General features: G+C 45.1%; 1 protein-coding gene across 1 annotated transcript in view; it reads left to right on the top strand.

Moving 5' to 3' along the window:
* The window catches only part of Map3k5 (mitogen-activated protein kinase kinase kinase 5), a 208,393-nt gene that overhangs the window by 160,027 nt on the left and 24,161 nt on the right, over positions 1–24,205 (top strand). Inside the window, exons 15-23 of the mRNA XM_052170035.1 lie at positions 183–316; positions 4,489–4,616; positions 5,018–5,154; positions 9,182–9,287; positions 12,895–13,052; positions 15,455–15,632; positions 16,368–16,388; positions 23,279–23,456; positions 23,549–23,717. Of these exons, the coding sequence (XP_052025995.1) occupies positions 183–316; positions 4,489–4,616; positions 5,018–5,154; positions 9,182–9,287; positions 12,895–13,052; positions 15,455–15,632; positions 16,368–16,388; positions 23,279–23,456; positions 23,549–23,717 (1,209 nt within the window). The remainder of the gene's footprint in view (positions 1–182; positions 317–4,488; positions 4,617–5,017; positions 5,155–9,181; positions 9,288–12,894; positions 13,053–15,454; positions 15,633–16,367; positions 16,389–23,278; positions 23,457–23,548; positions 23,718–24,205) is intronic.

The following is a 24,205-nucleotide window of genomic DNA, read 5'->3' as shown; positions in this document are numbered from 1 at the left end:
AGTACCAGAAATCCCAACACTTGGGAAGTAGAGGCAGGAGAATGGTAAAAATCGGGGTCACCTTGAGCTATAAGACCCTGCCTAGAACAAATGAATTTAAAACAAATCAAAACTGGTATTTTAAATGTCACTTTCAACTAATGTTTTGGTCTTCTGTCTCGTCCCCTCCCTCCCCTCTGCAGTATGACTACGAATACGATGAAAATGGAGACAGAGTCGTGTTAGGAAAGGGCACTTATGGAATTGTCTACGCGGGGCGGGACCTGAGCAACCAGGTCAGAATTGCTATTAAGGAAATCCCAGAGCGAGACAGCAGGTATGCTATAACTCTTGCTAATAAAAAATACTTGTTGGGGCTGTCTGAAAACTCCATTGTGTTAATTCCAACTCAGGTTTTGTCTGTCCATTTAGTGATTAGTACAAGACTCTAGCTGGGAAAACAATGGCTTCCAAAGGGCGGAGGGAGAATGGTCTCGGTGGTTCGTAACAGAGGTCGATAAGCACACACACGCTGGCCAGTCTGCTGTGTAAGGAGCTACAATGGCTGGCTCCTCCAGCAAGCAGATCACTGAACACACTGAGAAGCCAGCAGCCCTTTTGGCTCCATCAGGGAAGACAGGAGACGGGGTCCTGAACTAGAAAGAGGGGCAAAATGCGGCAATCAGACCTCACAGGAGCAGAAACCACCATGGGACTCAGTGCGGACTAAAGAAGCTAGCCCTGGCCAGCGGACTGCTAGAGGCACCGTGCAGAGGAGTTAGAGGGTTACACCTTCCAGGGGACCCTCTCGTGAGCAGCCCCACACCTGTGTGAGTTTAACTGTGTAAAGTTCTCCCACACCTTCATTATAAATAGAAGAGAAAAATTCCATTGTGTTTATGCCAGGGAAAGGAGAGGAAACACTTTAAAACATGCCAGAGATTTTATTCTTTTTATCGAGGCCTGTTCCTGGAGAGCCCTGCCTCTCATGAGGTGAAAGGACATGAGAGAGTCCAGCTCAGCACCCCATCTCACTGAGGTGGGGACTAAGAGGCGTGTCACAAGTACCCAGCAGCCCCAGTGACTGGGGTACAAGACTAGAGAACACTCTCAGCCCTGCTTACCACGGCCCACCACTGCCCACAGGAAAGGCCTGTTCACTGTGTTCACTGTGATTCTCCTGCCCAGAACATCACATTTACCTTTCAAAAAATATCTTAAGGCATGCTAAAAGGCAGAAACATTGAAGAGCATTAATGATATCAGAACCATAGCCAGAACTGTTAGCATTAGCAGATGGGGGTTTAAGATGCTGAGTCTTCTTCTAACGGAAAGAGTAGACAGACACAGTGTGCAGTGTGCGGTGTGCTGCTCTGAGGTAGGGATGCTACAAGAGCAGGTAAAGATCCACAAGAGGTCGGAAGCTGTCATGGCTGAGACGGTTCCGTAGCATAGTGCATGGAGTGTGGTTAACATGTTGAGAGGAGCTTCCGAAACTGAAAGGGAGTGGGGGAACTTAGAAGAGGTGGAAGACACAGGCAGTGCAGTGGTGAGTGGTGGTGGCACACACCTTTAATCCCAGCACTTGGGAAGCAGAGACAAGTGGATTTCTGAGTTTGAGGCCAGCCTGGTCTACAGAGTGAGTTCCAGGACAACCAGGGCTATACAGAGAAACCCTGTCTTGAACAAAACCAAATCCAAAAAAACAAAAAACAAAAAAAAAAAAACCCAAAAAACCCAAAGAAAACAAAACAACAACAACAAAATAAAACATGCCAGAAAAATACTAGTCTAGATGACTGACGGTGGATGGTTGAGCCTGAAGAGGCTTACAGATGAGTAGTTTTTTTCCAAGCTAAGTATATGCAGTATCTCAAATGCTACCAATTCTTTTATTTTTTTAGCTAGTCAAAAAAAATCATTTTCTTGCAATTTTCCTAATGTGGCCCACTTTCTTGACCTGAAAAGTTATTACTTCATCCTCATTTAGATCTTGGCCCTTACACAGGTGAAAGTGACTGAGTGTTTTTAACCCTTTCCATACTGGAGGGGAGTACTTACCCTTAGCTCAGCTGGACCCTTGATTAGTATGGTAAATTTTGAACTAGCCTTGGTTTAAATAATGGGATTTGGATGCTTGTGTCTCTTAATCTTACATGTAGACATTTATGATTTGATTTTTCTTTCTTTATTTTTTAAAGATAGATTTATTTATTTATTATAAGTACACTGTAGCCGGCTTCAAACACACCAGAAGAGGGCATCAGATCTCATTACACATGGTTGTGAGCCACCATGTGGTTGCTGGGATTTGAACTCAGGACCTGGAAGAGCAGTCAGTGCTCTTAACCGCTGAGCCATCTCCAGCCCGATTTGATTTTCAATAGAAGGTCAGGAGGTAGGATGCCTTCGATTGGTGATAACGTGAGTTAGTTGCTTATATCAGGTTGATAATCTTAATCTTCTGGATCTGTAGAATGGACACACAGTGTGCCTCTAAGATATATCAAGATCAATCATGAACTAGTCCCTACGTGTCCCTCCATCCCTCCAGAAGTAATGTTGTCTTCACAGCTGAGAGTCATTCGTTACCTAGGGGTCTTGTTGGTACTAATGTATATAAGTAGTTCTTGTGTCAACTTATACAGTATCAACATGCTCTTGCTATCTCTCACTGATAAACTATTAAAGGATCCCTTTAATGCCTGCCTTTTAATTCCTGTAGCAGTTCTAAAGGTGGAAATAAAAGAGTAATATGTCTGAAACATAGGGGAATTTCCCTTTTTTTCCTTGCCAGATCTCTGAGGAGTATTATACAGAGTATAAAAGTTTATCTCAGTTAAGTGAATTTAGTAAGTGCTTGTTCTAGAACTCACCCTGCACTGCTTCTTGAAAACACCGTTATTTAACACTGAATTTTACTCTTTGTTAATTGTCCTCCTAAAAAAGCTCCCATCTGTTTAGTTGGATTTGTCATTGGAAGATCTGAACATTCCTTAAGAGTATGTCTGAAGCAAGAGTGAGAGATCAAGTTTCTGTTCAATACCTTAATGTAATTAATACACCTTAATATAATGAGAGCTTTTCATACCTATAGCCTTGTTGTAAGAGTGACAGACAGACAGAGACAGAGACAGACAGAAAGAGTAAGGGAGAGAAGGTGTGTGTGTGTGTGTGTGTGTGTGTGTGTGTGTGTGTGTGTGTGTGTGTAAAGGACTAGCATTGAATTGTTAGTTATAGTTGCTGATATCCCAGAATATTTAGCATATTAAATAATGCTTATAGAAGAATCTTGATTTAAACTGCCCACTCTAGGCTGCAGCAGATCAATCCAAAATGGAATTGTTTATGCTCAGGTTTGACATCACCTACACCTAATCTGTTTATTCATAAGGTCCCACCGTTACGTAAATCAAGATTTACAGTGTCCCAAGAAGCCCACCCACTCTAAGCCCTCAGAATAAGGATGTCCTCCCTGCTTTGATACTGCAAACATAATGACCTGAAGCCAGCCGGTGACTCTGTGCACCATGATGTTTTCTCATTGCTGCTTAAACTACATTAAGCCTGAGCTGTCCTGTCCTGTCCTGTCCTGTCTCCTGTCTGTTTGGACCAGATGCTGTCATGAATTACCAGTGGAAGCCAATTAAATCATTAAAAGTTGATTTGTTGAAATTTTATTATTGGACAAGCTATGCAATATCTGCATAAGTGCTCACTGATCTTGTTATTCTTCAGAGTATAAGCCTTACAAAACCTCGCTTAATGATCAGAAGCACGGTGCTAGCTCAGAAACGTAAAACATGTTGGTACTTTGTTATGGTTACACACACTAAGCACATGCTTTTGAACTCTGGCGTACAGCTGGCCTTTCAGTGTTGAAGCTGGTTTAGGATCAAGTGAAAATCATAATGCGATAGACTTTGTGGATTTAAAAGGTTTTTATTTATTTTTATTAAAAGGGTTTTATTTAAAAGGGTGAATGAGTGGATGGAAGGAAATTGAAGCATAACGGTTTTTGGGTAGGAATACTAAGGAGTTGACCAACCGTTGGGAAGTTGTGGATGAATGGGATTAAGATATTGGGAATGTTTGCCTTCCTGAACAAGAGCTCCCTGGTATAGTGGTTATGATGATGAAGTCAGTGGAGCAGACTACTGTGCTAATACAGTGGTGTGAATAGTGTCTGATCTCCTAGGTCAAGCCTTATGTCTGTCTAGCTTTGTGATCTGGGGTCATTATTCACTTCCCTTGTCTGTAAAATGGTGTTGCATAGATAGTACATTTAGTTCAAAGAAATGAGCTGATCTATGCAAGGAGCTTCAACAATATCCAGCACTTAACTCCCTGGTCCTGGTGCAGCTCCAATGTCACAGAATTGATGAGAAATAAAGGCCTTAGGCGGTCATTATTTGTGGGCACAGTTTAGCTGGCATTTTTAGTCTTGCTCAAGTTAATACTCTAGAGTCTGGCTGATGCTTAGCACACTGGCATCTGCGTGTCTTCCAGATACTCCCAGCCCCTGCATGAAGAAATCGCCTTGCACAAGCACCTGAAACACAAAAACATTGTTCAGTATCTGGGCTCTTTCAGTGAGAACGGCTTCATCAAAATCTTCATGGAGCAAGTCCCGGGAGGTAAGAGGTACCTGCCTTACTCTCAGAAGTGTGAATTTCTAAGGCCTGAAGAAGAGCTAGATCGAGTCCAGGTCATGATTTATCTGTGTTGAGACAATGGTCAGATGGGTGACATGACCTTGAGGATACTCAGCAGACAGTACAGACATTTTGAAACCTTTAGTTTCAGTTGCTGTGACTTGGATTAAAGCTAGCAACTGAGCATCCTATTTCTTATAAACTGTTGATAATGACTGCCTTCACATTAGGGATATTTTCATATTCTTATTTGAGCCCAGGTAACCAGTAGAGTCTGGCCTACTGTAAAGAGCCTGTGCGTTCTGGCTTAATTTAGTGTCACGTTATGTATACGCTACAAAGAGCTTGGATGAGTTTTGCCCACCCTTTCTCTTATCTTACAGGAAGTCTCTCCGCTCTCCTTCGTTCAAAATGGGGCCCATTAAAGGACAATGAGCAAACCATTGGCTTCTATACAAAGCAAATATTGGAAGGATTAAAATACCTTCATGACAACCAGATAGTCCACCGGGATATAAAGGTAGGCTGCACCGTGACTCCTCCTCCTGGGGTCCCTTCTGGGTAGTTACTTTACCTGAAAATGTCGTGTTTTGTGTTCTGAGTGCTCTCTGTCAATGGGGAGTAAGGAAATAGCTATAACAGAGCTGTCAGTCCCTGTCCGCTGTGCACAGTCATGTTCATGCCGCCATCTTCCGGACGGCAGAGCTTCCTTACCCGCTGAAGCCAGGAGACTTTACTGGCAATCTGTGGGGTTTTCTAGGAGTTCTGTAGGGTGGACTTTAGTCCACCCATGCTGAACAGGACATGGCCTCTTCCTGAGGCACAGCCAGGCCTATTTATCCTTACACAGATTCTTAAAATAAAAACATCAGCTTCTCTTGAAAAAAGAAAACTCCAAACTAATAAACCTTGGCTCTTTGAAATTAAAATATAATTGCATCATTTCCTTTCTGTTTCTCTTTCTCTCTCTCTCTCTCTCTCTCTCTCTCTCTCACACACACACACACACACACACACACACACATACACCCTTCCCCCTGCACCCTCCCTTCCTCTCTCTCTCAAATTCATGGCCTCTATTTCTTTAATTGTTGATAGATATATTCCAAAATATGTAAATACAATCTGCTCAGTGTGTGAAGTGTTACTTTGTTTCAGGGCTGACCTCTTAGTATTGGATAACTAATTTGGGGGCTCCTTTCTGGGGAAGATTTCTATTTCTCCTGCTCTCAGCACTCCTTAGTTGCCTGTAGTTCTTTGTCTCGAGTTGATGCCCCCATGAGATTCTGACTTCCATGTTAGTGTGTCTGTTGGTGGCAGTCATCCTTGTCCAGGTTTTATTTAGGCATCCACATTGATGAGACTTCCTGGGTATAGCTTCTCTGACATTTCTAGGAGAGGAAACCTCACAGTAACTTTCCTGTTGCTGTCTGGATCTTTCCGTCTTCTCTTCTGCCTAGACCCTTGAGCCTTTGGTGAAGGAGCTGTGTTATAGGTGTATTGTTGGGCCTTTGGTGAAGGAGCTGTGTTATAGGTGTATTGTTGGGCCTTTGGTGAAGGAGCTGTGTTATAGGTGTATTGTTGGGCCTTTGGTGAAGGAGCTGTGTTATAGGTGTATTGTTGGGCCTGGGTGTCATACTGTCACTTCTCTGAGTTTTGATTTCTTTAATGGTCTCTGTCTATTACAAGAAGTTGCTTTGATGAGAAATGAGAACTACTCTTTTCTATGGGCATAAACATACATGTTTAGAATGGAGGTAGAAATGGTGATGGTTTAGTAGATAGTGGTTCTCCTCCAAGGCTCATGACTTTATATATGACTTCATCCCTTGAAGTTGGCTGGGTTCTAGTACTAGGCGTGATTTCCCTCTTGTTGAATGGACCTTGAGTCCAATTAGAGAACTCGTGGTTTCCAGTAAATACGCTCACCACTGTGCACTCTTAGGTACATTGGGCGGTGCTGGTTTTGGTTCATGGGCATCATAGCTGGGCACTTCCTTTCTTTGGATGCATGCATGGCTTCTTTTGATACAACGAAATCTTGGCCTCATGGAGGAAGCTCTAAAATCAGAACCAGCTTGGATTCCTTGTGTCTGTGTCCAAAGTATTTTGTATGTTCACCAATAGAGACTTACTATGGTCAGCCTCTGGGAGACATCCAAGCTATGTGTGGGGAGTGTCTTCAACAACCCTGAACCCCAGCTCAAAAGGGTACTTCCTCATGCCTGATACTTCGGCTTTTGTTAGCTAGTGTATGACTTTCGGGGAGAGAATTGTCAGCCCAGATGGTAAATCTAACTTATATATACATATTAAGTATATATATATAGTTACACATATATATACATGTATGTAGATATATGTATATATGTATAGGCTTACGTGTCTTATATGTAATTCTGGTAGCTGGATAATAATTGTGATGCCTTATGACATTTTCAGACATTCTTACTGTTATTTTACCCTCTCCTGATTCATTAATCTCCCTTACCTCCCTAATTACCAGGACAGCCATGGATTTACAGAGAAACCTTGTTTCAAAAAAAAAAAAAAGTGCCCCCTGCTTTTCCTTCTACAAGTCAGTTCCACCCAGGTATTTCCCCCTTTTCATCCCCACCACGCTCCCTGGTTCCTTTTACCTTCTGGTTGCTGTGTTTACTCTAGTTCATGTTCTCGTATCTGAAGACCTGGAGCTAGGACCACAGATGAGGAAGAACACAGGGCATTCGTCTTTCTGGGTTTGGGTCATCTCACTCAACATGATCTGTTGTAGTTCCATCCATCTACCTGAAAAGTTCATGATTTCACTTTTCTTTACAGCTGAGTAGTATTCCATGATATATGTATGTGTGTGTGTGTATATGTGTATATATATGTATATATACATACATATATATATATGTATGTATATATATATGTGTGTGTATGTGTGTGTATATATATATATATATATATATATATATATTCAGATCCCAGGCCCATTTATGAATTGGCCCTTTGGGGTTTTATGACTCTGATTTTTGAGTTCTTTATATATTCTAGATGTTAATCCTCTATCAGATATATAGCTGGGCAAAGATTCCTTTCTTTTTTTCTTTTTTTCTTTTTTGTTTTTGTTTTCAGAGACAGGGTTTTTCTGTGTAGCCCTGGCTGTCCTGGAACTCACTCTGTAGACCAGGCTGGCCCTCGAACTCAGAAATCTGCCTGCCTCTGCCTCCCAAGTGCTGGGATTAAAGGCGTGCACCTTCACTGCTGGGCTGATTCCTTTCTAACCCATGGGCTTCCTCCTGATTTGATTGTTTCTTAGCTGTGAATAAGATTTTTAGTTTATAAGGTCCTACTTGTTGATTGTTGGGCTTAAATTCCTTGGCAAATGAAGTCCTGTTCAGGAAAATCTACTAGCAAAAAAAATGATGAAGTTTTGACAGAGCCCCCCCCCCTCTCCTAAGATTTATTTTATTTATATGAGTACACTATAACTGTCTTCAGACACAGTAGAAGAGAGCATCAGATCCCATTTCAGATGGTTGTGAGCCACTATGTAGCAGCCAGGAATTGAACTCAGGACCTCTGGAAGAGCAGTCAGTGCTCTTAACCACTAAGCCATCTTTCCAGCCTGAGCCTGGCTTTCTTAAAATATGTTACTTTTGTAAACAAACAAAATGAGTTTACCTTTTGGTGATGAATACAAAGCCATAAAGTTCAACCAGGAAATAGAAAGAGAAGAGCCTTTCACTCTTTAGAGGCAGCAAGCAGAGGTGGTTTTTACTTTGGGGTGCACGCCTGACCAGAGAGAGGACTTTTCTTGTGGAGCCTGTCCATACATACCCATATTGATATTGGAAAGTTCACATGCCTGAGCACATGTAATTCATGGTGTCCATCCTGTGACCACTTTAGGGGCAAAGATCCACGTGGTCAAAGGGATAAACGGTGAACATAATACTTCCAGAACTGAGAATTTAGGATGGTAATGAGCAAAGATGACTCTGGGCTTCCTAGCAGAGCAGGAGTGATTGTGTGACTGGTTTCTCTTAAATACGTCTTAAAGAGTATTAGCCAAAATAAAGACCGAGCCCTGAAGACCATTTAAACAAACAGCAGTGTTCTGTATGTACTATAGGTGTTTGTTTCTATGCACCTGCTATGGCTTACAACCCTAAAACCAATTTAAATGTCCTAAGTAATCCACAGAAAGTAAGAAATAACACAGAGAAGAAAATAAAGTGCCTGGGACGTTAAGGAAGTTGTTTATATAGATACTGTCCACAGGTAATCCAAGCTAACTATAAATGGTGGTTAGCTTTCGCTCGAGGCCATGTTTGACCTGTGACCTGAAGAGAAGATTATAACCAACTGATAACATATAAATAAAAATTATATCAAGAACTCTGTGTTGAAAGGGATTCTCTCCTGTGATAAACTGTTCCTGAAGAACACAGTACGAATTCCATTGTTTGTTCTCAGGGCACTTTTATTAGGATCAAGTCAACCACAAACAGCGTCAGTGAGAAGATAACGTTTTGATTGGCATATTCTTTCCCTAGGGTGACAATGTATTGATTAATACCTACAGCGGTGTGCTCAAGATCTCTGACTTTGGGACATCCAAGAGGCTGGCTGGCATCAACCCATGCACCGAAACCTTCACAGGTACGCCTTTCCCTAACGATACAGATCTTGGATAATTAAGAATGCAATTGCCGAGCCTCCGCACGAGGTGAGAGATAAACTAAGGTTTCTCACGAACTCTGATGCTGGCATTGCCAGATGCTAGCTGGAAAACTGTGTGCGGGGTCTGACTTGCCCTTCTGTCTTCTTGCAGTTCTGTGTGTAAACCACTGAAGGCTACTTTCCGCTCTCAACGTGCTTGCATTTTGTTTTCTGATTGTTTTTTTTTTACCCCCTTGACTGGCTTACAGCCCCCCTGACCCTCACGAGACTGCTTTTTTACAAACATGCCCTAGCCCAGCCTCTCTGATTCTTACTCATACTCAAACAGTTCCTATCTGGGCTCTGGTTTCCCTCCTTCTCAGTCTGTTTTCTCCCAGGAATCAATTCCCCTACTGCACAATAGAAATAACCCTAAGATTTCAATTCAGAAAAGAGGAAGTGACTCATCCACTCGGAAGAGGTGGAGATGAGAAATTAGGCAACGCAGGGACTGTGATGCAAAGTCTTGAGAGGGTGGAGACTGCGGGGAGCACAGCCAAGAGCCAGCAGATGGATGACCGCCCATTAGATACTGAGCCTGCAACATGTCTCTGTTTCATGTTCTAATGTTAACTCTCTAGGAGCATTGGGTTCTGTTATTATTAGAGGAGGAGGGCAGGGCCAGAGATTTAGAGATTGACTAAAAAAAAAAAAATTAAGGAGTCAGTGACTAATCTTTGATTCAGTGTAAAGCAAAATGGCCAGATGTGCCCATTTCCAAATCCCCTGAGGTAGACAAAAGTTCCTCCTTTTAGCAGATGGGGACATTGGTAGAAAGAGGCGGGAGACATCTCTGGGAGATGGCGGTTTGTCTATGATGGAAATGAGTCAGGGTTTTCCTCTCTCCCTTTGTTCTTGTCATTGGCCTGCAGACTTCAGTTCATCTTCCTCTCTGCTGGTGGCCTCAGAGGTGGGAAGGAGGAGGGAGAGATCCCTGTGTCTCTCAGATCCTCTGATCCACTCCACCTCCTACGCTCCATACAACATATTTCAGACTGGCCATATTTACAATGTATTTTAAAAATAAATTCAAACCCACTAGCAGCTTCCATGTTTGCGCTTCTACTCTCATTCTCTCAGCGTGGCAAGCGCCGATGTAGATGTTGCCCAGGCTCAGTAACTTGGGAGATGATAATTCCTACTTCTGCAATGTGTTGGGGGCAGGATGTTGATTTAGTCTTCTTTTCATCTTGAAAATTTGTCTTCAAGGTGTTGTAGGGAAGGAGTCCTCACCGGGGCCCTGTGCCTGTAACCCTCCCACTGGCCACACATGAAGGCGTTATGTACAGCGTATGACTAAGGAGTGCAGATCTCTCTTTCATGCTGATCTGAGAGCCATAGCTTGCAGGCAGGCCTTGGTCCTTACAACACAGTGCTTTGGAGTCCTGACTGTCTAAGGGTCAAGATGCCTCATCACCTCTGGTGAATGTGGCGGAAAGACCTGGCTTGTTTTCAGCTCGAGGTGGTTTGGGTGAGGGGCAAGCAGAGGTAGTCATCATTTATGGTGCTCTGACTGCATACTTTGCTTGGGCGCATAGTGCATTATATTCACTGAAATTTGTACATAAACCCTAATCATGAGGTATCATTATCCCAGTTTACGGTGAGAACATTAAGGTTCAAAGGGTTTAAATAACTTGCCCAAGGTCACAAAACTGTTTAGTAATAGATCTGAGGTTTGAACTAGACTTAACATGCTAAGTGGAATTAATTACCTTCTCCTCAGACATTTCCCACCCACACTCTTCTCTATCTCCACTGAGGGCCACTGAGACCTTGGCTGTCACCGGCGCCCTTTCTCACGCTGTGGTCCGACCATCAAGGAAGTATGTCAGTTCAGACGTGGGATGGGCTGTGACCCTTCCAGTCCTGCACTCCTGTCACAGCTGCCTCTCTCAGCCTCTCCACTTCTGCTCCTGCCCCCTCCTGTCCATCTTCAACATTGCAGCCAGAGCCCTCCATGGCTTCCATGCAGAGTAAACAAAGCTGAAATCCTTGACAAGGTGCGGCCTGCCTTGGAGCCAAGTGCCTTTCAGACCCTGCTTCTGGCTCACAGAGCGCTGGAGCATAGACTTCCCTCAAGCCCAGAACTAGGCCCAAGGGTCTAGTTCCCTCAACTCCCTGTCTACACACCACACCCTGTGTACTACCTGGCTCTGTATACCCCCTCTCTCTCCTGCTTGGTTTATTCGAGTCTACTCTTCTGGTTTACCTTTAATCGGGGGTCACGACCTGTCTTTGATCTATTAAACAATTGTTCTTAACCTTCTTAAAATGGTAACCCTTTAACACACTTTGGCATGCCGTGGTGATCCCCCCCAACTATAAAGTTATTTTCGTTGCTACTTCATAACTGTGATTTTGCTACTCTTATGAATCATAATGTAAGCATCAGATGTGCAGAATCTGATAGGTGACCCCCTGGGAAAGGGCAGTTCAGCTCTAAGAGGGATCACGACCCACGGATGGAGAACCACTGCATGGTTCATTTTACTAAGATCCACAGTAGGAATTGCAAGGATTTCATTTACAGAATCACATGCATCAGAAGTTTTTGAATCATTTTTTCACCATAGCTCTCTGAATCCTGGTGCTAGTTATTTTTGTCTGCATTAGGGCCCGCGTGCGTGCTTAGAAAGCTCTATGCTGCTGAGCCAAAGCTCTAGCCTCACGGGTCTTTTCCCCTTGAGATTGAAGAGTGCCTGTGATATCTGAATACGTGCATGTATTGTTTAATGTCTTTCATCTGTCCCCTCAAACATCTAAGCATTCCTTTGAAAGCATAGGAGTCCCCTTTCTAGTTTCTTGGGTTTCTGCTGGTGTTGGGTTTGTTTGTTTGTTTGTTTGTTTGTTTGTTTTTAACACAGAGCACACCATTGATTATGGCTGCCTGCTGTCTGCTGTGGGGTAGACTGCTTTCTCCTGACTATGACGTGGTGCTGACTGACCACTGTTACCTGTCTCTCACTTCTTTACATCCTGCAGCTTCTCATAACCACTGTTCTGCTCCCGTCTTTGATGACACTGGGACTCATCTTTGTCTGGGCTTAGTTCTCCTACCGTAGTGAGCTCTAAAATGGGAATATGTGAGTCAAATACCAGGCTCTGGAACTGGGGACTGTATGGCTTGAATGAGAGCAGTAAATGAACTAGACTTTCTCTGGAAAAGTACACGTAAAGGAAGTTGGCACATACTGGAAGAACTGGACACAGAAATATATGTTGTGTTTCCTATTGTTCAGAGCAACAAAAAAAGACCAACTATGGTCAACTGGCTAAAACATCCCTTCGAGGGGCAGATCAGCCTTAACCCACCCATAACCAGAAGCTATTGATGAACTATTCTGTTTCAGCGATAAAATTCATTATGAACCCTTACGCTTCCAGGTTTATTAACTGCAGAGAGAGCTGGATCTCAGAGAAAGATGAGACATCAGGACCTGAGTCATATGTTCTTAACTGTCGTATTTACGTAGAATATCTGAAGTGGTTATTAGGTATCATTCTTTGCCTTTCTAAAGTGGAAATGTGTTTGCTTTATCCCCAGGTACCCTTCAGTATATGGCGCCAGAAATAATCGATAAAGGACCACGAGGCTATGGGAAGGCTGCCGACATTTGGTCCTTGGGCTGCACGATCATTGAAATGGCGACTGGAAAACCACCATTTTATGAACTAGGAGAGCCACAGGCGGCCATGTTCAAGGTCACACATCATATTAAACACAAAGAGATAAAAGATTCTCATAGCTGATGGATGTTTTGTGCATGAATGGCTATCAGAGTTTTTTTTAGGAGAGACGCTCAGGAGAATACAAGCGAGTCACAGACAAGGTCTAGGAGATGCTCTCTCCCCCTCCGCAGGCCACACCTGTGCCTCAGCCTTAGTTTTCCTCATTCTAAACTGAGATACCATGTAAGCTTCTTACCGTCCAGTATAAATGACCCACAACTCCAAGCTCTGGGGAATAGTGTGGATGTTCTCCTCGTAAGAAAATCATAAGAACATTTCCGGGGCTGGACATCTGTCACAGTGGGGAAGCACTTTTCTAGCATCCCTGGTTTAATCCATAGCACCTCAACACAGACACACTTGCACACTCATGAGCAAGCATACACACACACATACACACACACACACACACACACACACACACACATGCACTCACATGCACACACACACACACACACACACGCACATATGAACACAAAAAATTCACAAAACAACATTTGAATCCACCTAAAAATTACATCAAATTATTTTCATTTATTTATTTATTTATTTATTTTAATTAATTAATTAATTAATTTATTTATTTATTTATTTATTTTTGGTTTTTGAGACAGGGTTTCTCTGGATAGCTCTGGCTGTCCTGGCAGTCACTCTGTTGACCAGGCTTAAAGAATCCATTCTTATAGAGGGTATAATTACCATCTTAAGTAAACCAACTTTATTTTTTTAGGTCTGTTCTTTCAGTCTGTTTTCCTTAAGTAATTCTGAGAAGTGAGAGCACACCCCTACCCCACCCCAGTACAAAGGGCAGTGATATAGAAATATGTAGGCGTGAGATTTTTGGACAGCAGAGGGCTAGACAAAGCAGCGACCCTACAGTCCTCCCAGCCAGGCTGCCTGGCTCCCAGGAAGCTCCGGCCGCTAAGTGCAGCCGTCAGCCTCAGCCTGGGGCTCAGCCCACAGTTCTCTGCAGACAGCTTCTTACCAGGGGCCCTGTGATACTTACACACCATCAACGTTTGTACCAAGTGTGATCTACTTTACACTTGTTGAGAAGTTGATATGAGAATGAGGACTGCACACAGGAGGCTCTGAGTTCTGTCCCTAGCTCTAAACTCCACTGCCAGCGCTTCTGGGAGCGTTGAGACACAGGATTCTCTCTCTCTCTCCCCTCCCCTCCCTCCTCCTCCCTCCCCGTCCTCATTATCCATAATGTAGTAATTATCAGTTAACAGGTTAGCACATCTCCAGCCTTGGAAAGCTGACCATGGGAAGTGATACTGGCCCAGGCTAGACCATACAGCCTCTGACACTGACTGACTGTGTTATGGTACAGGCTCCAATGGGGTCGGATATTTGGGGCATTGGGCAAATTAATGAACCTCCTTATCAGTAGGTACAGAATGAGGAGAAAAGCGGTTTCTCTCACAGGACGTTTTTGAGGAATGTGAGAAATGATCTATGTAAAGCACCTAGAATCATTTTTAACATAAAGAGTATATATATAAATATTTATATTATTATTTATTAGGATGTATATTTGTAGATACAAATGCATGAAAACATCATTGATATGTACAGTACACATGACAGGGAGCGTGAGTGTGTGTGTGCACACGTGATGTCCTGCATGTGGAAACCACCTTGGGTCCCAGGGACCAACCATTAGGTTCTCAGGCTTGCTTAGCAAGCACGTTTAAATGAGCCATCTGGCCTGCCCCCACCCTTTGGAATACTACTAGAAGTAGATTCTGACCATGATATAAAATGTACTTTAATGTTAAAGTGCTTTTAAATATTTCTTAACGTTGGTGATTTGAGATGGGGAAATGCTTACAAATTATGCAATGGGGGAAAGAACGTGGACTTTAAACAAAGCAAATCAAGATGCTTCTGTCTAAAGCCATACTTTCCTTGTGTGTCTAAGAGGGACGGAATCCTGAGAGGATTCCATGACGTCGGTAAATGGAAAAACTCCAACCCACCCAGCCATGGCTATTCTGGGCAGCTCAGTGATCTCAACAAAATATCTTTGTGTGTGTGTGTGTGTGTGTGTGTGTGTGTGTGTGCAGAGTATATTAAAGTGTTCTCAGGTTTTGAAGGAATGTCTTATTACTCTACACTGTGCATGTCTTCAGCTAGTAAATCTTCTTGCATCATTGCTGAAGCTACAAAAGCAGTCTGTAAGCTTCCTGTAACCTACAGAAAGCACATCTCAGGTCACCCGCAGAAACGCTGGGGCAGGCCGGGGATACCACTCAGTGTCAGGGCGCTTGGTGCCGGAAGCCTTGGGTCCCACTGAGAGGAGAGGAGGAGAAGGGGCGGGGTGAGGGAGAGTGGATGCTGGGGGCTCAGTGCTTTTGGTTTGGCTGTAGGTGGGGATGTTTAAGGTCCACCCAGAGATCCCAGAGTCCATGTCTGCGGAGGCCAAGGCATTCATCCTCAAGTGTTTTGAACCAGACCCCGACAAGAGAGCCTGTGCCAACGACTTGCTTATTGACGAGTTCTTAAAAGTGTCCAGCAAAAAGAAGAAGACACAACCCAAACTCTCGGGTAGGTTGCTGCACGGAGCCGGTTGGGTTCTGAATCTTAAGCTTTTAAATGAAACGGTGTTTCCCTAAGTAAGCATCCAGATACCGTATCCCTGGAAATGGGTGTAAAGACAATATTGCTATCGGTCATTTGGTTCCTTATCGGGAAGTCATGTTACCTTCCATTTCACAAATGCTGGGGCCTGCTCCGTAATGGCCTTCCAGCATATTCATTATAGTTAACTGTATCATCCTCTACTGCTTTCTAGCATTGAGAAATAAAGGTTACAGGGTGAAAGAGGTATCTTGAGTCCTTCAGGATTGAAACTCCCCAGTGCCACAAATGGGCTACTGGCTGTAACAAAACTATTAAATTTCCAAACATCTAGGTAATGAAGCCTTTGAGTTGTAGGAGGTAGGCAGTACCTGCTGCCTCTCAGAGACGGTCTTTCTGAACATTTGCCCAAAATGGAAGAAAGGAGGAGGGAATGCAGGTGGTCTGGCTGCTAGTAACAGTTAAAACGGAAGTGTAACTTATAAGCGAGTTTGGTCAGTGATTCCATAACTTATTTCGGGAAGAAAGATGGGGTAAAGGACCTGCCTGTCCTTGGCATTTATCCAAGGTCCTTGGTGTTTATCTTGGATGGGCAGAGGAACGGCAGGAAATGACATTGACCCCTATTAGGTGCTCGGGTTTTGTGTGCTGCCCAGCTTAACGACAAAGCTGATACACGCTGTTTCTTTTCCCCCCACACAGCTCTCTCGACTGGATCGAACGGTGAGTCGGCCCTTCCCTTTGCCCACTGACCTGAGAACTGGCAAAATGTGACACGGGCCACGCTTTTTCGGCCACCGCCTCCCCACCTGCAGCTTACCTGGGAGGCGCCTGAGCACTGAGGAGTCACGCAGCCTGGCTCAGTGTCCTCCTGTACAAACAGCCCTCTGCCATAGCAGAGACTGGATTATTGTTCCCTGAGCGCAGGGCGGTGACCGCTTTTTTTAAATCATCAGTTGGATGAAGTCTGTGTCTTCCTTCTAGAAACCAGTTGGCTATCTTTTTGGGAGGAAGATGTCAATTTCATATACCTTCTTTGGGTATCTTAGGGCAGTACACTGTACTCTAGCGGGCAAAGAGGTGTGGTCTGGTCTCATTTGGTTAGTTTTTGCAAATCATAACAAGTTTGTGCTCAAGTCAACTAAAGTATCTAGAAGAGTAATAAGGAGAGGTCGATGGCTGTGGGTGGGTGGGTGGTTGGAGTGGGAGTGCTTTAATGTCCATTGTAGTGGGGGGCGGAGTAGCACCAGCAGGTCTCAGCAGGCTGTTCAAGTGCCTCATTAGCCCCTTCACCAGGCTTTCCCCATGTACCAGGCTCCCCATGCACCAAGCTCCCCATGCACCAAGCTCCCCATTCAACAGGCTCCCCATGTACCAGGTTCCCCATGCAACAGGTTCCCCATGCAACAGGCTCCCCATGTACCAGGTTCCCCATGCAACAGGTTCCCCATGCAACAGGCTCCCCATGTACCAGGTTCCCCATGCAACAGGTTCCCCATGCAACAGGCTCCCCATGCAACAGGTTCCCCATGCACCAAGCTCCCCATGCAACAGGCTCCCCATGCAACAGGCTCCCCATGTACCAGGTTCCCCATGCAACAGGCTCCCCATGTACCAGGTTCCCCATGCAACAGGCTCCCCATGCAACAGGCTCCCCATGCAACAGGTTCCCCATGCACCAGGCTCCCCATGCAACAGACTTCCCCATTCAACAGTCTTTCTCCAGTAACTCTCACTATGGTTTTCCTGTGATTCTGAGTTCGAGGCTGTCTCTAAGATGCAGAGAGACAGGATTATGGTGCTGCCTCTTTTCTCCACAGGCATCCAGGGGTATAGAAAGCAGCTCCTGCATTTCCTCAGGGTAGACCCCAAGCGCTTCTTAGCTTTCTGAGTACCCTGCATTGCACAGAAGTCAGTTTTGATGCCTTGGCCTCTATTTTTTTGTTTCCTATGTGTCGTGCAAAAGCTTCTTTTAGCTGTCACTCTGTGCTGGTTGCTCCCCAGAGTTGATTCTGAGACTGTACTAATGTCCTGGAGGAGCGTTGGAGCTGTGCCCAGCCTCTCAGTCTGGCATCTTTGGGTTCCTTCCACGGGCCGTGGTTTTCATGTGTGGGAAGCCTTTCCCATCCACACACATTAAATTGCGTGAACTGTACTTGCTTCTACTCACAGTCTGCTCAGCGAGCGTGTGCCTCAGACTGAGCGTGAGGTGTCAGGTTTTCTCTGCCGGTCAGCTGAGGCTCCCATGTCCTCTGGCTGTGCGTTCAGGGTAATTCTGCAAGAATCTAGACTCTGCCCTGGCTTGATGTCTAGCTCTAGATAAGCTATTATAAGGTCTTGAGACTATAAGAGAGTCAGTGGACGGGTGTTGGCGTCAGACCTGTGACAAACACAAGCACGTTGGTTCTTCCTGAGGCAGGCCCCCTGTGCTCAGCACGGCTTCCCCGGAGGCTGTTCACCATGGTTCCCATAGCCGGAGCGTCCCTGATCTTTCTCTCGGGGCCTTCAGGATTTTCCTGTTAGAACTTCTCTTGTGAGTTTCTCCCTCCCAGAGATTATCCCTCCCTACTCTACCCCCTTACCTGAACAAGATTGCCCTCAGAAGAGGGGAATCCCCTATATCCCCAAGGAGCATGTAAGACACACATGCTAACAAACTAAGAGCAGAGGTACCACCTCATTGTTCTCGAGGGTCTCTGTGACCTCTGTGCCTCCAGTCCATTACATCTAACCATGACTGGGGTTTCTTGATGACAGAAAACCTTCCTTTATCCTTTTTCCTTGGGTGCACTTTGTAGGTCATATACCTATTTCTGGGTAGAGCATAGATACTGCCCTACCAGGAACCTGGTGGCTTAGTAGTGCCGGTAGTTAGCATGTGTGCAGATGACAGATCTGGACAGGGCACTCACGACTGGACCCCAGGGGGCTCGGCACCCAATTACTAAAGAATTAGCAAAGAAGGGCAGAGAGCAGAGAGAACTTGATCTGGAACGGTGTAACCAACCAGCACTGAGTCCAGAGTTTTCTAATAGCAGACATGTCCTGTCTTCACCGTCCAGTACGTCAGCCACCAGACCCTATGTGGTTGTCTCACACTCAAAAATGGGACCTGTGGCTGAGGCCTGTGGCTTTTATTTAAATGTTAATGTAAATAATCACCTGAGGCTTCCAGCTACCTCGTTGGATGGCGAAACTAGTCATCATTCTCAAAGCTGGGTAGACGATAGTTTATTTATTTAATGTCATTGGTTCAGTGGTGCTCTTCATTTAGCACAAGAGGAATTAGTGGCAAATGCTCAGTGACAGGACCCAAGGAGCTGAAGGGGTTTGCAGCCCCATAGGAGGAACAACAATATGAACCAACCAGTACCCCCAGAACTTTCAGAGACTAAACCACCAACCAAAGATTGCACATGCCTCCAGCCGCATATGTAGCAAAGGATGGCCTTGTCAGACATCAATGAGAGGAGAGGTCCTTGGTCCTGTGAAGGCTCCATGCCCCAGTATAGGGGAATGTCAGGACAGGGAAGCAGGAGTTGGGTTGGTTAGTGAGCAGGGGGAGGGAGGGAATAGGGGGTTTTCAGAGGGGAAATGAGGAAAGGGGATAACATTTGAAATGTAAATAAAGAAAATATCTAATTAAAAAAAAAAAGAAGTGAGTCAGAGTGAGATCCTTCTACCTGGACTAACTGGGTGTTTGCTAGTCATTATTAAGATGCCTACTGGCCCCTCCCATGGTCTGGAAGCATAACCTGGACTCCTGTTCTCTTGAGGGAGCTCAGCCAGCTCAGAGCAGCTACAGTGCGGGGACTGCTCACCAAGGCTTAGGCAACTGGAGACGGGCAGGCTGTCTAGGTGGGAGGCTTCGTGTTGGAGGGGAGCCTTGTCCCTAGATTGTCCACGAGGGGAACCTAGAAAGTCCCGGTTGCCCCTGAATATCTGTTCTGAGATTTCCTTGTGGAAATTGCATCCAACAAATTCCCACTTTCCGCAACTGAGAGCATAGCTAATTTCTTTGAGTTAGCACCTCTTCTTCCTCTAGATGGGAACTCTTGGCAATCTGGGTCCTATCCACAGATGGGGCCACCTGCGCCTTTCCCCAGCCAAACCTGGCCTTCTGATAAAGCTTTCCTTTAGAGGGCTTTGGACTCACATGCTTTTCCATGAGCCCTTAAAACTCAGCAATGCCGATAATTCTCTAGAGACACTCCTCTGAGCTGACCATCAGCCTCTTCGGATTCCTGCAGCCAGCTCCTCAGAGCTGCAGGCTTCGTGAGTCTTGGCAGTAAGGCTGCCAGTGACTAGAAACCCTTCCCACCTCCTGTTCCACAGCCTGAGAGCCCAGTAATCCCCTGTCTGAGCTGGGATCCAGGTACCCGTGCTGTTCGAGGCCTGTGGAGACACAGCTCTTCCTCTCGGCCCACAGAGCTCCAGAACATGAGAGAGCAAGCGGAACAATCTAGAATAGATTCCCCCATAAGCGTGTAGTTGGACACCCAAGTACCCATTCCTTCTTCCTAGCCCTAATGACAGACAGCATCCCTGGAAGGCCAGGAGCCCAGGTGGGTCCTTTCCGCCCAGCCTTTCCCTGTGGTATAAGTCTCCGGTGGCTATATGCCCCTCGCCTAGCACTGTGCTCTTTCCCTCTCTGCCATTACAGATTCATGTCTGCAGGTCCAGTATTTCCATGTGTCCTCTGCTTTCTATTCCTGGTAGTCCATTATTTGCCCTTCCACTTGACCTCTGAACCCGAGTTGACTGAACTTGCCAGTGAGGCCCACGGAGGTAAATCCAACCAGAACTTTCTCAGTTCTCCCCAGTTCTCAGAGCCTTCTTGCCTGAAAGCCGGTTTTGTCTTGTTTCAGCCGTGTGTGGGCCTCTCTGACGCCTCATCCTCCCGCGGCTGAGACTCATCATTCTCCGTTGCCGGTGCTTCTCTCTCCCCTTTCTATGAAATATTGGTATTCTGCAAGGGTGTGTTCCCTTTCCCTAAGCTATGGCACGCCTTGCTTTAAATTACATTGAAGTCCCTGGTGACTGACCCAAATTTCTTCTGAGCTCCACTCAAACCCACTTTGTAGGCTGAATCATCAAATAACGCCCCTTGTCTGCTACAGAGACTTCCCCTCCAGCTTGCATTCTTTCTCATCATGATATGTAAATAATATATATCTCCATTAATTTTTAGAGAACAGAAATCTTAGGGGCATTTTCATTTTTCATGGCACTGGGCTTAACAAGAGGAGCAATTTAGAACCAGGTCCATGGGTTGACTTCTCCTCAGGCTGAGGCTGCGCCAGGACGACACACGGTGTCCACAGAAGTCCTCTATAAGATGATTGAGGCTAGGTTCCGCCTTTAACCACGTAGACTTTTACCCCGGGAGGCCTCCTTTTTGGCAGTCAGTATCCATAGCAACCTTAAAATTCACAGGACAAAGGCTTTCTCAGTGCTGGCTACTCAGGCCCCCTAAGGAGACCAGAGAGGTAAAAACCAGGATAGCTAAGGCCTTGCTCCCTGCTCGGTAGACAGGCGTGCTTGCACATCACATGATTACATTTACAGAAGCACAAGATAGGAACATCTTAGCTGGTAGTGCAAACACTATTGATTTGTTCATTCCCAAGATACCAGTTCTGCTTTTGAAGTTCAAGTGGTCATGGTGCTGATTCCTTATTTATTGGGGAAGATAGAGTCTTACTGATTTGTAAATTAATACCTGCCCCGCCCTGCTGAGTCTTCACCTGGTATCTGCCTGGGTATCTTAGGTGCTGGGATTACAGCCTGTGCCTAGCTCAATCAGGTTCTTATCAAAGCCCTTTTGCTACTTGTCTTTGTTAGGGTTTCCCTTGCTGTGACGAGACCCCACGTCCAAGGCGACTCTTATAAAGAAAAACATTTAATTGGGACTGGCTTACAGGTTCCGAGGTTCAGTCCATTATCATCAAGGCAGGAAGCGTGGCAGTGTATATATGTGTATATATATGCTCATATATATATATATATACACATATCTACATATACTACATGAATAATATATATTTATATAATATATTTAATATATAAATATATGTTTATATTTAATTTAAACATATAGTGCCTAGGAAACAATACTGGAGTTTGCTTTGGGCCCCACACATGTGCACAAACACATGTGTACACACCTGGATGCACATATAAAATATTTGCTTAGTGTAAAAACTTGGAAAATATTTTCACCCTAAATTGTATCTTCTAGAAAGAACTACTATTAATGCTATGGCATAGTTTTTTGTATTTTCTTTAGTTACATATGCAGCACACACCATTTATTCACACACACACACACACACACACACACAGTCTACAACCTAAAAGTACCTGGAGAAGCCAAAGGAAAAATAGAAGGCCTGTTGTTGGTTTTACTTGTCAACTTAACCCAGTCTAGAATCTCCCCAGAAGAATGTCTTAGTGAGGAGTTGTCAGATCAGGTTGGCCGTTGACCGTGTGAGCATCACCATGCCCTGACCTGGGTCCTCGCTTGGTCCCTGAAGTGCTGGATTTTAGCCTAGAACTGTGGGCTAAGGTAAACCCTTTGTCACCTAGGCCGTTTCTGCTCTAACAGAAGGGAAGCTAAGATTGCCACCCTGCTCTTGGGTGTTTGTAAACCAGAAAGAAGAGTGGGTGATCACAGTGTGGGCCTTTGTCTGGTGGTCGGTGGCCAGCACCCCCCCGGCAATGATGGCCGACTTGCAGTGGTGGGGAACAGAGGTAGAGGAGCCTTTGCTGACTGATTATCCACAGTCTTTAAGACTCAGGCGAGCTCAGCTCAACCCAGCATAACAGAAATTAAATAAAAAATGGTTTCCAAGCAGCCATGCATGCTTTTACTTTATATATATATAACTTTACACTTGCCTTATTTTTAGTAAGAGATGTTTGTAATGTTGAGACATTAAAGATGTTTCTGGCAGAATTTTGCTGTCTTTAGAACAGTTTGGAATGAAATGTCGGGAGCTCTGATTATGCGTCTTAGTCTTCAGTAAGGCAGATGAATGTGTTTGCAGTGGGATTCATGTCTGGCATCTAGGAAGGGAGAGTCCTAGAGGTCTCTTGGTTTCCAAAACTGTTGGTGTGCCTCCTCCTGCCGTGACGTGTGGCAGTCAGCATATTTGTCTGAGGGGAAGCAGGGTCAGATCCTGTTGCTTATACCCACAGCATCTCTTTCCTTCCTACGTCCAGGGCAGCCACAGATACTAAGGTGAACCTTCACACCTGTGAGGATATAGCTTTCAAGTTTTAAATCGTGCGTCTCATTCTATTTTGAGATATGGGGAATGAGACCTATAAATCTCTATTGAAGTCATCAGTTAAAATGGGAGCCCAGGACGTGCTGAGCCTGCAGCCTGATTCTTCCTTCCTGGGAGATGTCCCCTTCAGGGTCCAAGAGGGTCCTATGTTATTTTGAGTGAGGCAGGGTTGGCGATCACATGATCGGCTTCTTACAGGGCGTGATTTATCCAGTCGTGGGCGTGACAAAGGATACTGGCTCTTTCGAAGATGTGCCTGCTAGTCAGGATAAAGTTCTTAGAGTGTCAGCTGCCATCTCTCCCTCTCTCCTCCTGTCACAGAGTATCTTAGAAGCATCTCCCTGCCGGTCCCTGTCCTAGTGGAAGACACCAGCAGCAGTAGCGAGTATGGCTCTGTTTCTCCTGACACGGAGCTGAAGGCGGACCCCTTCTCCTTCAAATCCAGAGCTAAGTCCTGTGGAGAAAAGGACGGGAAAGGGATCCGGACGTTGTTCCTTGGGTAAAGAGCTGACTTGCTTGTGACGAAAGGCATGCCCTGTGGACTGTCGCTCTGTGAGGAGACCCTGACTTATGTTGTACCCATTATTACAGCATTCCGGATGAAAACTTTGAGGATCACAGCGCGCCCCCATCTCCTGAGGAGAAAGACTCCGGCTTTTTTATGCTGAGAAAGGATAGTGAGAGGCGGGCGACCCTTCACAGGATCCTGACCGAAGACCAGGACAAGGTTGTAAGGAACCTAATGGAATCTCTGGCCCAGGTAAAGCCTCCTCCGGGGCCCTTCCCTTCCTGAAGATTTACATAGTTTTGTTGTTGTTGTTGTTGTTGTTTTATTTTGTTAATTTTATTTAATCTTTTTGGTGGTGGTGTTTGTTTTCAAGACAGAGTTTCTCCATGTAGCCCCAACTGTCCTGGAACTCTCTCTGTAGACCAGGCTGACCTCAAACTCAGAGACTGGCCTGCCTCTGCCTCCCTAGTGTTCGGATTAAAGGCGTGTGCAGCCTCTGACACCACTGCCACCCGGCTACTTTAATTAACAATTAATTAATTAATTTTCTCATTTAAAAAAATTTATTGATTTGCTTTTTTACACTCCATATTTTATGACTCCCCCCTCCCCAGTTTAATTTCTGAAAGATCGATTTCCATTGTGCTGACCTGGCTGGGCTCAAGCTGTCCTTATACTCTACCTCCTGACTAGGTGGGGCTACAGGGGCACCCACCATACCCCAGGCAAATGCCACAGAT

Source organism: Apodemus sylvaticus, chromosome 23, assembly GCF_947179515.1.
Source record: "Apodemus sylvaticus chromosome 23, mApoSyl1.1, whole genome shotgun sequence".
NCBI classification, from domain to species: domain Eukaryota; kingdom Metazoa; phylum Chordata; class Mammalia; order Rodentia; family Muridae; genus Apodemus; species Apodemus sylvaticus.
This window is presented reverse-complemented; position numbering and strand designations above follow the sequence as displayed.